Source organism: Rutilus rutilus (assembly GCF_951802725.1).
Source record: "Rutilus rutilus genome assembly, chromosome: 6".
NCBI classification, from domain to species: domain Eukaryota; kingdom Metazoa; phylum Chordata; class Actinopteri; order Cypriniformes; family Leuciscidae; genus Rutilus; species Rutilus rutilus.
Genome location: NC_140214.1, coordinates 32,692,037 through 32,708,690, shown reverse-complemented (window position 1 = coordinate 32,708,690; position 16,654 = coordinate 32,692,037). Strand labels below are relative to the sequence as shown.

Here is a 16,654-nt window from a genome sequence, read left to right as displayed (position 1 = left end):
GACTAAAAAATGGCTGTCCGCCTGACAAATTGTCATCAAAAGTGATCATTTTCAATCATCACTGCCTCAAATGTACATGAAAAACTTCCCAAGTTTATAAGCTTCAATTTAAGTCCAAGATGACCTTTCTATCTAGAGGATTATAGCTGGTATAACCAAAGTTCTCCACTGTACCTCAAATCGGAGAAAACAGAAATTTCAAGCATTACCATTCCATACTGGATTAAGCATATTTTTTACATATGAACAATGTCTTAAACAAGAGTTGAGACTTATACTTATGAGCTATACTATATGAAATGAATTGCATGAAAAGTGAGCAATGTTATGCCCCTAGGTCAGGGCTATTCAATTAGCTTCATTCGAGGGCCGGATTATTAAATCGAAATGTTGAGGAGGGCCGGTGGGTTTAGCTTATTTATTGAAACATTATTTATTACTCATTGAAACATAACAGTATCAATAAATAAGCTAAAGTAAACCTAAAAAAAGTATTGTATTTATTTGGAAATGTGGTACCCAACAGTATGCAGATTTATGAGTATTTAATAAATAACTTATTTACAGCTATATGTACAAAAATATGAATTTTACAAGATCATAGCTATTGGTAAGAATGATTTTATTTATAATTATTATAGGCTTAAATGAAAATATTCTAACAGTGAGACTTGATAACCACAGGTAAAACCATACATGGTTACTCACTCACTACCACTGTATAACAAAATGCCTAAACACAGGTAAAAACTATACACAAAATGAATTGTATATTCCTCTACCAACCTAATTAATCTACTGCAATATAGGCCTAAATGACTATAAGTTAGTATTCAGTATAAATATTCCACATTTCTGGCCAAACCATAGTAAATTACTACACTACAATTCATGGTAAATGTAAAGGTGGTGATTAGGGGATTTAAAGTCTTCTAACTTCGTTCATGGCACAATGTTTCTGCTGTTTACCTCATCAGGTGTGTTGGGAATGTTGAGGCTGTTTCATCTGATTTAAAACTAGTTAAATCATCGAGTGATTTGTGGTTTGTAACAGAGGTGTGTCGAATTGAACCACTCCTCACTGGATGTCGCAATGCTGTTTAATAATAGTGTCCAGGGGCATCATTTATAAAACTTTACGTAGGATTTGCGTCAGAAGTGGCGTACAGATGAAACATAGGACGTGCGTACGCACAGAAATATTCGGATTTATAAAACCGTGCGCACGCACATTCTACGCAGTTTTCCCTTAATAAATCACAATCAATTCTAAATGTAGCGCAGCTTTTGCGGCTTCATGTCACGCCCATAGTTGCCCATAAATAGTCCGTGAAACGCCCACAAGTTAATATTCATCGATTGCGAAATCATGGCAAACACAGAGGAAAACCAAGAAACGTAACTTCACCCACGTGCAAGCGTGAAGCGCATGATCAGCCATTGTGCGTCATTACGCATTGTGATGGCATCATGGCATTTTATTACCATCCATTTGATTGCATCTGACAAGCTACAGATGTGTTATGAGGATGAATTGCATAACATGCTAATATTATTGCAGAACATATTTATATCTTTTTGCAAATATGTGTTAATTTGCATTTCTGTTGTAATCTTCATTTGATTTTGTTTGTTTTACACTGCAGATCGATCAAACAGGTGTTTGTGTAGGCTGTTAATTGTAAGACTTGCTTTGTGGAGTCTTCATGTTATTTATGAGAGGCAGTATTGCCATTTCTTTTACACAACGGTCTACAGTTTCACACACTTTCACGTGTTTCTTCCATCTACCGATGGTGTCGCCATTTCTCATTTCACCCGTTTTTGTGCGTACGCCTGGGTCAGAGTTTGCGTGAAGGACCGCACATTTTCCCGTCAAGTTTGCTTTTTATAAATACCAATTATTATGTAGAGAGCGGCGTACGCCTTCTTTTGTGCGTACACAACGTTTATAAATGAGGCCCCAGAACCGGGAGTAAACGCAACTCCTTAAAGCTCAGTTCAAAGTGGCGTAGTTCAAAGTAAACTAAACTGCGAGTTGTACTGAAACTAAACTGAAAACAGCGCTATTTGTTCTATATTTGTTGTTACTGACCGAGAAACAGCTTCAGATGATTCAGTGACAGAGCGGTCCGAACGAATTTGAATCATTTCAGACCATAATGCAAGCGCATTTAGCCAATTCATGGAAAGGAAATAATTGAACCAAAGATTCACACCATTCACAAAAGATTGGTATCGCTGGTTCAGTCGACAGAAATATGGGACACACATAATAACTGCTGAAATATTCGGACTGAAAACGTTTCTCAGGTTAGTTGGAGCGTTCATGGTATGCACAGTGCGTATAGACGTACAGCTGCACTCGCCACTACGGCCACTCGCATATCTAACCAAATGTAGCCACACCGCCAGGAAAAGAGGCGGAGGGAGGTTGGAGTGCCTTTGGGACAGATAGAGATGATTGGCGGGCCGTATGTGGCCCACAGGCTGCCAATTGAATAGCCCTGCCCTAGGTGGACTGGGGTCAGGGTGCAACACAGGGTACATTCACACAAAATCAATTAGCCAAATGTGAGATTTATTAAAGTCCACAAAGTCCTCACAACACAAGAAATAAAGATGACCCTAGTGTGCTGTCTTATCAAAAAACCAACCTTCAATAGAGTAAACGTTAGTAACCTTCTGTACAGGTAAACATTGTTTACAGCCAAATGGCGAAACGTCTCGGTTACATATGGTAACCCTCGTTCCCTGAGGGAGGGAACGGAGACGTACGTCGTGACCGACTGATAGGAATCTCGCTAGAGAGGCCAATCTACTTCGAGTAAAACTAAAATGAGCCAATACACATTGGCATGCAGTCATTTGCATCAACTGTTAAGCCTCACAGCGCAGGTATATAATGTATATAAACTCTCGACCGACTGATAGGAATCCCTACCAAAGCGCCACAGCTGCTGCACCCCATCCAGCGCCCGGTGTAAGCCTGTACGGACGGACGATAGGAAAGGGCTTGCACAGAGCGTATCCATCACTGTTGTTCCATGATAACCCATACAGTGAGATTATTGGATAACACTGGGAAAGCGTGCCCATTCTATGGAAGGGGAACGCTGTGTAAGTCACTTTCTTCAAGGGAGTTATGTGGAAAAATACATATGGACTAGCCCGAAGGTTGCACTGCATATGAATATTGGGTAACTTAGCCCAAGGGAAAGACACGGGGCTTCGATTAGGAGCAGCCGTGGAAGTATACACATATGGAACCCAGCCTAACACCTGATCTCTGAAGGGAGTGGTAGGAACCTTGGGCACATAGCCAGGCCGGGGTCTCAGCACAACATGGTTGTCACGTGGCCCAAACTCTAGGCACGATTCGTCGACCGAAAATGCTTGCAGGCCCCCTACCCTCTTGATAGAGGCCAGTGCAATCAGCAGCAAAATCTTCAAAGAGAGAAGCTTTAAGTCTGCTGACTTCAAAGGCTCAAAGGGAGCATCCTGAAGAGCTTGAAGCACCAGGGAAAGGTCCCAAGAGGGTATGGAGGGGGGACGAGGTGGGTTTAACCTTCTCACCCCCCTAAGGAACCTGACGACCAGTTCGTGCTTTCCATAGATGGCACATAGATGGCAACTGATTTGCCATCTATGTGGTCGTGATAAGCTGAAATAGCAGCAGCATGTACTTTGAGGGTGGACAGAGACAGCCTTCGCGCCAACCCTTGCTGCAAGAAGGAAAGCACGGACCCTATTGAACATCTTCGGGGGTCCTCTCGGCGAGAAGAAAACCACTTGACGAACAGGTTCCACTTCAAGGCACATGTCTCGTGGGCGGCGCCCGTGCATAAGTGATGGTGTTAAGTACCTCTGGGGGTAAGTCACCTAGAACCAGAGATGGAGTTTCCAGAGGTCCGGACGCAGGTGCCATAGGGTGCCCTGTCTCTGAGTCAGAAGATCCTTCCTCAGAGGAATGGGAGGGACTGTCACGAGGAGCATGATTTCTGGGAACCAGGTCCGGGTGGGCCAATAGGGGGCCACCAGAAGGACCTGCTCCTCGTCCTCCCTGACTTTGCACAGGGTCCTACCTTTGAAGGTGTTCAAGCAGTTCAGCACCGACTGAGCGCGTTTGCTCTGTGAGGGGTGCTGTCTGTGCAACCGAATCCAACTCCATACCGAGAAAAGAGATCCTCTGCATGGGGGCGAGTTTGCTCTTCTCCCAGTTGGCCGGAAGACGCAACTGGCTGAGGTGCCTGAGCACGAGGTCCCTGTGTTCGCATAACTGATCTCGAGAATGTGCTAATATGAGTCAGTCGTCGAAATAGTTCAGGATGTGCACGCCCTGTTCTCTCATGGGAACAAGGGTCCCCTCTGTGACTTTTGTGAAGACACGGGGAGACAGGGACAGCCCGAAGGGCAGGACCTTGTACTGATATGCTCGACCCTCGAATGCAAAGCGCAGAAATGGCCTGTGTAGAGGAAGAATCAAGACATGAAAGTATGCGTCCTTCAGGTCGATCGCTGCAAACCAATCTTGGGGACGGATGCATTTGAAAATGCGTTTCTGCATGAGCATTTTGAACCCACCACATTTCTTGGGTACAATAAAGTAGGGACTGTAGTGCCCTGACCTCATATCGGCTGGAGGGACTGGCTCTATCGCGTCCTAGTAGGACTGCGATCTCTGCTCGCAAGACATGGGCATCGGCTGCTCTCACTGTAGTGGAGTGAATGGCCTGATCCATCTCTGGGTCGCCCGTCCTAGGGCTGCTTGCTCTTGGCTTTACCGCCCTGCTTGGCAGGGGCCTGGACGGGTGGGGGGGGCCTGCCTGCGACTGGCTCCTTGGCTCCGCTTAGGTGGAGGCTGCTGCTGTGGCGCGGGAGCGAGGGCAGACACAGAAGGCCGCCCCGGCGACGAGCAGACTGAGGGGCTGCGGGCAAAGGGGTGGAGGCAGCAGCTGACCGCCGCGGCAGGATGTGCTTGATGGTCTCAGTCTGCTTTTCAGCCAGTTTCTGCTGGGCAAAGTTCTCGACCACGTCACCTTTGAGTGCTCTCAAGCGCACCTTACCAGCTGTGAGAACAGCTTTTGTTTGCTCAAGTCAAAACAAAAGCAAAAAGAAAAGAAAGAGAGAGAAAAAAGACAGCTCGCGCTGCTGTGCTGTCACCCGCACCAGTGTGGAGAGGTCCGAAGAAGAAGAAGCTCGCTCAGTTTCACAATCTCCTTGAAGGTATGTAGAACACATCGAAGTGCTTGGCTCCAAAAACTGATGAAATCCATACAAATATAGATGAAGATGAGGAAAATGATGATTGAGAGTTTATATTCTACACTAATACAACACACTAACATGACCAGTCGTCGAAGTACAGCATGGATAAGCAGCAAAAAGATCTAAGAACCAAATAAATGTTTTCTATTTTATGTTTGAGCTGTATTTTAGTTTCGCCATTTGGCTGTAAAGAATGTTTACCTGTACAGAAGGTTACTAACGTTTACTCTATTGAAGGTTGGTTTTTTGATAACAGACTACACACTAGAGTCATCTTTATTCCTTGTGTTGCGAGGACTTTGTGGACTTATGGAACCCATAAGGAATGGTAATGCTTGAAAGTTCTGTTTTCTCCGATTTGAGGTACAGTGGAGAACTTTGGTTATACCAGCTATAATCCTCTAGATAGAAAGGTCATCTTGGACTTAAATTGAAGCTTATAAACTTGGGAAGTTTTTCCATGTACATTTGAGGCAGTGATATATATAATAAAATGCTTGAAAATGATCACTTTTGATGACAATTTGTCAGGCGGACAGCCATTTTTTAGTCTTTTGGGGTATGTTGAGGGTGATATTTGACAGAAAAAAAAGGCAGCAATGCCCAGAATCTTTTTCTCCTAGTTTCCCCTATGTGTCAGGATACACCATGCAAAATTTTAGGGTTATATGGCAATTTATGTAGCTGCAGTACCTTTATATTCACAATTACATCATTCCGCCGAAAGCTTTTCCCAAAAAGGGTGTTTTTTGGCCCCTGAGACCAAACAGGGCCGAGTTGGGGGTGGTCATTATCAACTTGTGTTGGCCCAAGGTATAAGATAATAGGAAATAATAGTGAAAAAAAGGTAGCAAAAACATCCTGAGGAGTGGACCTGGCTCCCGGCCTATTAGAAACGCAAAAAAAAATTACCTTAAAAATGCAAGTTTATTGACCTTCCACAAGTAAAAACCATTTGAGTTTAGAGAAGTTATATAATGTTGATGAAAGACTATTCAAAATTCGAACAGTTGATTAAACAATAATGCTGCTGCTGCTGCTATTTGACTTGGAAATACTAGTTGTTTATATATAACAACTATAGCAGCAGCAGTATTGTTTATTGCAGGGAGGGAATATTGTCCCAATAAGGCAGCATCCATTTAATAATTTTTATAAATATAATCATGTATGTACAGTTAACTTAAGTAAATATTTTCTAGATAATATATTCATTTCATTGCATTTTAATACAATGACAAAATAAAAGTAGATTTAATTTTGAAAGCTGGTCTCTATAATTGAGGTTTTATACATGGATACATTAGCTGCTGATATATATTCTAGGAAGGTTCCTCGCATGGGGATCATCATAATCTAAGCATCTAGTTTATTAGGGCCCGAGCACAGATGGTGCGAACTCAAGTTTTCTGCTTCTGCATCAGGGTATTAAGTCATCTCCTGGAATATCTGAATGCAAACAAAGACAGTTTCTCCTCTAATATCAGTAGAAGGCCTCATTCTCATAAGAGATTCTTTAACACAACATTTGTGAAAACACAGAGGTTTGTTACTAAAGTAAAACCATGACAAATGGCCATAATGGTACTTTTGTTTGTTGACGTGGTTTAGAGAGTCAGGACTGTCTGCGATGAGACCACTTGAGATGCTTGACGTTTTTCTACTGTGCTTTAAAGCAGAAAAGCTTCAGTAGAACTCAATCAGGCCCCACAGATTTTGTGATCTGGAACAACTTTCAATGAGTTTTTTTCCCTGTGTGGTCAAAGGGTCGTGTGAAGTACTGACCTGCACGCTCTCCTTTAAGCGTGTCCCACACGTTGCAGTTGAAGTCATCGTAGCCAGCGAGCAGCAGACGGCCACTCTTGGAGAAGGCCACGGAGGTGATGCCGCAGATAATGTTGTCATGCGAGTACATCATGAGTTCCTGGTCCGCACGAAGGTCAAACAAACGACAAGTCGCGTCGTCCGAGCCCGTGGTGAACGCGTTCCCATTTGGAAAGAACTGAAAAAACGAGCACAATTAAAACTGGATGATATGAACATTTGCACAATTTTGAACAAGTATTATGAAAGCGTTGCACAGGCTCAATAAGATTAAACCAGCATCAGACACTGCTGAGGACTTTTCCTCTTTGACACTCACACAGACAGCATTTATATCAGACACGTGTCCAGTGAAAGACTGTCTGCACATCCCGTCTCGGATGTCCCACAGTTTGGAGGACGCGTCGCAGGCACCGGACACAAAGGTCTTCGAGTCAGGGCTGAGGGACAGGCTCATCACGTCCCCACTGTGCCCTGTGAACGTGGTGGTCTGCTGACCCGTCTCAATGTCCCAGAGAGCACTGCAGAGAGGAAGGACAGAGGGTTCACATTCAGTACAAGATCAAACAGACCTTGACAAAAAGGTTTTCAACTCTTTATCTTAGCAGTATCAACTCTTTTATCAGAGCTCAACAATAACGAGGGCACAGGGTAGGGCTGGGTGATTTGGACCAATCTTTCATTTATTTTTCAGCTTAATGACGATATACGTTATACATCTGGGTATTTCTACGAAGAGGGCTAAATGTTGCTTGTTAAGCCCTTTGTTTCAGGGCAGAAGACTTCAGGCTGTGAAGGTTTCAGGCTGTGAAGGTTTTGTGGCTGGGGTTGCAGCAGCAATGCAAAGTTTAACTCTTCGAACTGCAGTTTATGGTGCTGTCGCAAATGCTGGGATTTGAAGTACGTCTGCTTTTGGATGCAACGTGTTTATGACATTCTCTACAGATGAAATGGTCTTGAAGCTCATCAGACCTTTTAAATCAGAATAATCTCCAAGTAAATCAACTAAGGCCACAACTAATGATTATTTTCAGAATTGATTAATCAGTTTCTTTTATCAAAAAAAAGAAAAAAGAAAGTTCCACCACCACATTAAAGGCTACAAAAACAAATAGAGAATGTATCCATGTAGGCTATGCTATACATTTATGTACAAAACAACATATAAACATTATAATCTAAAGCAAAAAAAAAGCAGAAGTTAAATTCACTAAACTAGATTTAAGAATAAAAACAAACACAGCCTAAAACATTAACACATTCACTCATTTTAACTGTAGTTACATTACATTTGATTTGCCTCATTATGATATGATAAAAATATAATTACTTGTGCCACATGAAGATTTTAAACCTACATATTAACATAAACGTATTAATTATTATTGAAATTTTTTTTTTATATTATATATATATATATATATCTCTAACACACACTCTCCCTCACTTAAAAAATTAAACACGCTAGTCTTTTTGTCGTGAAGCATCGAGGGCTGTGCCGCAGGGAGCGTGCTACGGAACCCTGAAGGAAGATTTGGCGAATGCAAAATGTATGTATTGTACGCTATACTGAAGAGGGGGAGAAAATAAATAAATTAAAAAAATAGATTTTTTGAAAATATGAATCGATTTGACCTACCAACTCGATTTTTAAATCAAATCGATTTTTTTTCCAGCCCTAATAAATAAATAAAAATAAATAAAGTATATATATATATATACACACACAGGTAATAAAATAGCTATTTTAACAGTACTACTAAACACTGAGAAACAGTTCCTGCCCTTTGACCAAATTAATTTGTTTCAGTATACTTAGAAATCAGCATCATTCAAACAATTATCACACAATGTCATGAAAAATGCCCATCTGTGACATTTTTCAATTATTACTCATTGCCTCTAGCTCAGCGATACATCATGTGATAAATGTAATGCATTCATGATAGAATAAAATATGTTGTTGAGGGTAAATAATCTATTAAAATGGTCAGTCAAAGCTGTGATGGACTCACCATGTAGTATCTCCAGAACTGGTGACAATCTGACTATCGTCCAAAAAGCGACAACATGACAAATAACCTGGTGTGGAAAAAAAAAAACACGAGCTTCATCCCACTGCATGACAGATATAGCGATTAATGATGCTAATCTTGCTGTTGACAAGATTCACCTGTGTGTCCAGGCAGTTCTCTGGTGACTCTGACGTTGCCCTCACGGGTTTTAAGGCTGTAGATTGAGCAGATGTTGTCCAGGCCTCCACAGGCTACATAGTTCCCTGAGGGAGCGTAGGCGCAGGTCATCACCCATGATGACCTTAATGGAATGGCATGCATCTGGAAAGAATCACAAAATAAAGTTGCTATTCCCTTTTGTTATACAGAATGAGACCAATGCAGAATCTGGAACAGCATACTACTCTTGCTCTTTCTGCCATGTAACGATATGGTAAAAATAGTAATGCTAGTAGATGATTCTGAATTCAGGACAGGAGTTAAGATGTTCCACAGGTTTGAAGCAGCAAGAGGCTAAGCTGGATATATAAGCACATCCTATTTTACCTGCGTACATACAGTATGCTCACGTAAAGATACATATACTGTACAGCAAATCTGGGCTGCATGATTTTTTATATCATTGCAAAAATATAACTTGTATTATCGCACAGCTTATGCATACAGAACACTAAAATAAAGCGATATATACAGTATACAAGCTAATTTCAACAGCCTGCTTTTTGTAATGTAAACTGTATTATCACCCAGCAACCTAATCTGCGAAATGCATTTTCTGTAAAGCTGCTATGAAACAATGTGTACTGTGAAAAGAGCAATATAAACCCATTTGACTTGAATAAGTATATGACAGAACTTTATTTTTGTTCAGACTTTTGTAGTTAATATTTGTATTTTAAAAGAAATTGTTAAACGCATAAAAGAGGTAACTGATTTAAATTTTAACTCTGACTTTTGTTTATTTTCCTTTAAAATCAAAGTATCAATTACAAAGGAAGATCTCATTCAAACATCCTTTAACAACTGTGCTTTTTATATCTGTATTCACTTGTTGGGCTGAACAAACCTTGTTTGTGGTGTAGCTGTCCCAAATGATGAGTTTGCCATCTTGTGAGGCACTAACTAGTAACCTTAATATTTAAAAAAGAAAACACACAAACACACACAGAAAAAGGGTTAAAGAGTAAACCGCTGTTGATAATCCAAAATGTCACAGATTAATAATTCAACAAGGAGAATATGTGGGAAATGATTGCAGCTTATAACATTAATACACATCATGGCATTTAAATGCGTGTGATAATATTCTTTAAATGACAAACACACTGCAGGCAACTATGGATATAAACTCCGTCCCCCTAACAATTGTGTCTCCACCCTAAAGCACTAGAACGGATGGTGAAAAGGTGAACGATAGAGGGAGGAAAAGAGAGACAGGAGCAGAAGGCAGCCTACATAATCCCAGAACACCCCTGGGTTGAGAGAGGCCTGCTGTATTATTCATTGAGTGTACACTGACAGAGCTGCAGGGTTCCTCTGAGAGAGCCCATCCTCCAGCCCCCTCAATCTCTCTCTGTCAACTGACCTGGAATCAGTGGCCCAGTGCATGGCATAGATTTTGGCTAAATGGCCTCGGAGGGTCCGCCTTGTTCTCATCTGGATCCTTCCGACTGAATCCAGACCAGCTGTAATCTAAACACACAAAAGAAATCTTCGTTTACAGTGACACTACAAAGCAAGCAGACGACATTTCAGAGTTATAGTGATCATCTAAAATTAACAGCACTGACTGAAGAGAAGACAAGCAGAAATTATGACATCATAAATCACAAAAAAAGCCCAGGCATGGGTTGGACGTTTAAATTTTGATGGAGGACTTGGCATGTACGAGGATGTTTAATATTTCAGTGCACTTAAGAGCGTGTTCAGCATGTACGTCAGTGGCTATTTTGCATGTCTGTGCTGAGCTCGGAGAACAGGAGAGCGGGAACCTCCACAGATGAGCGGGGTTACACCAGTGGCTCTCTTATGATGGAGGGGGACCCAGCAGAGCTGCTTACCTGGGACAGGCTGGAGTCGCTGCAGGCTTTCCTGGCATCCTGCAATGAGAACAGCAGCATGTCAGAGAGAACAGGGCTGAGGAAACGCATATAGAAGAACATCTGTGCGCTGGCACTCGGGTCCACACAAAGCTTGTATTCAACGTTTCAAAAATAACCGAAATTCTAGTAACCAAAGCTGATATATACTGTGCAAAGCAGGGCAACCAATATAAGAGGTGGGGTACAGATGTATACATAATTTAACAAAATACTTCCTTCAACAATGAGGAAAGAGGACATTAATATTAATCTTCTTTTATAGTATATTTTTAAAGAGGTTAAGCATATTTTTTTATAGCCGTGGGCAACACCTAGCTATAAATAAAATATGTCTCATGCTTGAAATCAGTAAATAAAACTAAAATTACTACTAAACAGTACCATATGTAAATGTGTTGTTATTCTTAAGAATGTATTTTGGCAGTTATGCAATTATGTATTATAGATCCTACAGCTGTAAGAGTTTAAGAATATAAAAAAATTGGTTCACATAGGGTTGAGAACCCTTGATTTAGATGGTTTCTCAAAAGATAGTTGAATCTGGCACAAGGGAGAGCTTCCACTTGAGTACATCAGCTATACAGGCACCATTATCAGTGGCCATTGCAGATCAATTAATTAATCTGCAAATAATTAATCAGCACTCAAGGCATCGCCTTACTTATACACCACCGTTCTGAAGTTTGGGGCTGGTAAAAAATATGTGTGTTTTTGAAAAAAGTCTCTTCTGCTCACCAAGGCTGCATTTATTCGGTCAAAAACGCAGTAAAAACAATAATACTGTTAAATATTATTACAATTTAAAATGTTTTCCATATTATATTAGAAAACGTAATTTATTCCTGTGATGCAAAGCTGAATTCTCAGCAGGCATTACTACAGTCTTCAGTGTCTTATGATCCTTATGATCTAATATGTGGTTTATTTTTGTGGAAACTGTGATAAATTTTTGCACAGGATTATTTAGTGAATAGAAAGTTTAAGAGAACAGCATTTATTTGAAATGTAATTCTTTGTAACCATGTAAAAGTTGTTGCCAACTATAATCAATTTAATGCATCCTTGCTGAATAAAAAAAAAAAAAAAAATTAAACTTTCGAAGGGCAGTGTGTGTACTAATGTGTATGTTGTTGTTGTGTAAAGAAGTGTCGATTAGGGATGGGCGTATCGATACCGATGTGAGTATCAAAAGTATCGATACTCAAATAAAAAAATATCGATACTTATTCAAGGTTTTTTTTTTCCAGTGATTTTGTTCAACAAGAAATGTAATGCGTAGGCTACAATATGCATTGAATTGTACAAATAAACTATAGCGAATAATTGTGTAGTAGAACCATTTTCCTGCTCATCTGAACACACGCAAACGCTGCAAGACAGAACCAATCAATCACAGAGAGTGTTCGCTCCCTGCTGACGTAGTGTTCAAACAGGGCTGCGTTTCCCAGAAGTATCATAAGAAACCATTGATGCTTTTGGGGAAATGCAGCCCAAAACAATGCTTATCAATGGACAGAAAAATCCTTGAGGTAATTCACAATAACTAATGTTAATATAAATCATACACTGTAAGGTTGCATTTAATGCCTGTAAATGAACCATGGTTTTACTACAGTGGCCATAGCTCAACTATAGTATGTGTAGATTTTTGTTTACATAACCATATGTAAACAAAAATATAATCTAATAAATTGCAATTAAGGTGTATTAAATGTTAAAATGACTTTCAAATATATTTATATATTTCATGTTAAGTGGGTATCAAACCATTTTACTCCTAGTAATTCAATAAACGTAATAATTTAAAGTTCAGTTTAGAGGTATCATTATCGACGATACTGGCCTTTTAAAGTATCGGCATCGAAAAATAAATTAAGTGGTATCGCCCATCCCTAGTGTCGACATGAAGCCCTAGAAGCCATCCTTTGATCTGATTAGCTGAGCAGAAAAGTTATGGGATCTTACTCTGATCTGATTGGCTGAGCGGAAAGTTATGGGATCTTACTCTGATCTGATTGGCTGAGCGGAAAAGTTATGGGATCTTACTCTGATCTGATTGGCTAAGCGGAAAGTTATGGGATCTTACTCTGATCTGATTGGCTGAGCAAAAAGTTAGGGGATCTTACTGTGATCTGATTGGCTGAGCAGAAAGTTATGGGATCTTACTCTGATCTGATCTGATTGGCTGAGTAGAAAGTTATGGGATCTTACTCTGATCTGATTGCGCAGCTGCTCGGCCTCTTGCCGCAACTGCTCCAGCTCACTCATGGTCCTCCAGGTGTTTCACTCCCTTCCCAGCGTTGATAATACTGAAAACACACAAACATAAAGTCACATTAAGTAGTCAATAAAGGAAGTAAAACAGAGCACTCATGCTGGATCAATATTTCAAGCCACTCAGGCAAACAATATTCATTAGAAAGTCATGTCAGAGGTCACACAAGACAGTAAGATGGAGCCTTTGGATACAATTTGTGGTGAACACAGAAAGTGGTCCATCAATGTTTTCACTATACTGAATAGAACTAGCGGTTGAATCATATAATGGGACCAAACCCTCCAGCTTTAGCACTGCAAACTGAAGAGCTGGGCACGCTGCGCTCCTTTGTTTAATGAGGGGCAACACTGCTTGGCACTGCCTACTAGTTCATTTCCCTAAAGATATAGCTAACGTCAGCTCAAAAAATGACAGCTAATCAAATTCTTTTAAACATTAAGAGGTTATATACAGTATGATACTCAACAGCCAGGGAAACAAAACGACACTCATTCAAAGGCAATATATGTAAATGTATCAAATATTTTTACATTTTTCATCTTGAAAAAAGTAAATCCAGCTAGTTCAGGCATATGAAATCCATTTTAATCCAAAATTTAATATATACATCCAGGCGTTTATAATCCTTAATCCAGATGTGCTAATCTCCCGTTTAACCTGGGACACAAAGCCTGTTAAAGCTTGTCGCGATAAACTCAAAAAACGCAGTTGTAAATTAAATATCCACACAGGGACGAAAATGTAGGCTAACTGTTAAATTTGTATTGGTCACCGTGTTTAATGCGATAACACATAGTGTGTAATACTGATGTTCACGTAGATTCCACATTATTTGAAGTTAGACAACTGTTTTGACAACAAATAGTAGTAATATTACAAATGATAAAAAAAAAAAAATAGGCCTACTTTTAGAATAAAGATTTAACACACAAACTCAATTCTTTCTAGCCAGATTATTTTAGAGCTGAGCATACCTTCTATTTTCTACACTTTTTCAGACTTTGCCTTTTAAGGTTTGGAAATTATAATTTTTAAATGTCCAACCTTATCTACAGCTTTCAGTCTTATTGCAGGCTGACAGCAAACGCTGAGTAACTGAATATGACTTTGAATATGGTTTGACACAATATGGGAACACCCCCAGATATTGTTCAGGACTACCCTGAGGTGAAATCTCTACATTTCAGCATAAGGTTTTTTTTTTGGTTGTTTTTTAGGGAAGCACAGTAGCATGATTGCAAGCAATGTTGCTAAAAACAGGAAGACTGCTTGTCCCAACCCTAGCAGCCAAATTACAGGAAAAGCAATGATCTGTGTGCATTTTAAACAACAAGCTTTCCATCATAAGATACTGTACACATTAACTGACAACATTATACTATGAAATATTAATAACACACAAAAAGCTCAGGTTGATTTAAATAATGGAGCATCTTCTCAAGAGAGGGGAAAAAAGTAAATCCAGCTAGTTCGGGCATATTAAATCCATTTTAATCCTAAATTTAATATGTAACGTTAAATCCGTTTTTTTTATTATCCTTAATCCAGATGTGCTAATCTCCCATTTAACCTGTGACACTAAAAACTCGTTAAAGCTGGTCGCGATAAACTCGAAAAACGCAGTTGTAAATTAAATATCCACACAGTGACGAAATTTTAATTGTTAAATTTGTATTGGTCACCGGGTTTAATGCGATAAAACGTAGTGTGTAATACTGGTGTTCACGTAACGTACATTTCATATTATTCGAAGCTAGCCAACTGTTTTGACAACAAATTCAATACCACATGTTGCACGAGGCAGATACCTCTATATAACCCACTATTTATGCGACAAAAGGTATAAAAGAACCTTTCTCTGCGGAGTTGTCATCCGCAAAGTTAATCACAGAGTTATTATGATTTGGTTAGTTTGGTTAGCACGGTGGCTAGCGAGCGGTGACTGTATCATGTCAGTTACTCCAGACCACCACACAAACACTGACACATTACCTGATGTAAAAACACTACAAAATCCTCCTGCCGCGTGTAAGGGTTAGCAGACTTGTTTTCTTTTTCAAAATGTTAACGCGGTCATTTCGTTAACATCCAAAACAAAGCATGGCGCGCCAAATTTACTAGATTCAAGGCAATTCACACAGCGATTACCACACCCATACTGATATTGAGAGCATGGCAACAATTGGATGGAGGGGGGGGAACGAAACAGTTCAGAGTTTTTAACAGAAGATATTCAGTGTACCTGCGTAAAAATGAGTAAAATGTGTCTCTTGTTGCTTTATATAGTATATTATTATGAAGCTAATTTATTTTTATCAAAAGAGTTGGCCATTTGTCTACGCCTACCTAATCAAGTCACCCGCGCTTGAAATGGTTCTGGCTATCAGCTTCCTCAATTATCAAAATGACTGAAGTAGTTTGATACATTTGGATGCAGTCACAGATTTGTAATAATAAAATACGCATGCATTAATTAGACTCGTAAAATATCCATGAGAATAGTGTGCTCTGCCATTTTAAAAGGCACACATATTATAATAAATAAATAAATAAATAAATGTGTTTACAATTAGCTACTTTCCATAAATATGAAAAATTAATGTCTATGATATTAGTTACTATTTTAGCAAAGTTTTTTTTTTTTTTTTTTAAGTGAACCTCGTCACAGCATAAGATTCCCACCTATTTAAAGCCACAGGATACACTGGGTGGTTGCCAGTTTGCCACTCCGAGAGACTATCAATTTCAGAGCCAAATTGTTTAAAACCTATTTGGCTAATGTGAGTTATTTTGAATTAAATTTTAAAGTGAATTATCATGTGATATTGGAGCAATATACAAATAAGCATTAGGCAATAGTGGCAAGAATGAAATCATCTGTGGCAATCGATGGGTTAAGAAATGCAATCCCCACACTCACTGCTTCATCATCACACTTGCTGATCTATAAACCCAGTCAAATGAAATATAATTAAGGTACAAAACCAGAATTAAGTGACATTTAGTCTTACCTAGTATGTTGAAGTCCACCAGTGAGAGGTTGGTCAGTGGAAGCGCGTGGCTCCCTCTGTAGTGTGTGTGTGTGTGTGTGTGTGCCTGTGCTGATGGGAGCACTGGCACCGGGATAGGCAGTGGGGACTTTAGTTAATGGCCAGCACATCTACACT

At 39.8% G+C, this 16,654-nt stretch overlaps 1 protein-coding gene across 2 annotated transcripts in view; it reads right to left on the bottom strand.

Annotated features, from left to right (window-relative positions):
• The window catches only part of gnb4a (guanine nucleotide binding protein (G protein), beta polypeptide 4a), a 22,436-nt gene extending 5,782 nt beyond the window's left edge, over positions 1-16,654 (bottom strand). The window contains exons 1-9 of one of the 2 annotated variants that reach the window (XM_084411288.1): positions 16,499-16,654; positions 13,421-13,518; positions 11,168-11,206; positions 10,693-10,799; positions 10,174-10,237; positions 9,266-9,428; positions 9,108-9,174; positions 7,412-7,613; positions 7,054-7,270 (exon numbers count right to left, since the gene is read on the bottom strand). In XM_084411288.1, coding sequence (XP_084267414.1) covers positions 7,054-7,270; positions 7,412-7,613; positions 9,108-9,174; positions 9,266-9,428; positions 10,174-10,237; positions 10,693-10,799; positions 11,168-11,206; positions 13,421-13,477 — 916 coding nt within the window. In that variant the 5' untranslated portion in view covers positions 13,478-13,518; positions 16,499-16,654. Of the gene's footprint in view, positions 1-7,053; positions 7,271-7,411; positions 7,614-9,107; positions 9,175-9,265; positions 9,429-10,173; positions 10,238-10,692; positions 10,800-11,167; positions 11,207-13,420; positions 13,519-15,479; positions 15,668-16,498 lie in introns of those variants that run through there. The other variant, XM_084411287.1, reaches the window with a different exon arrangement.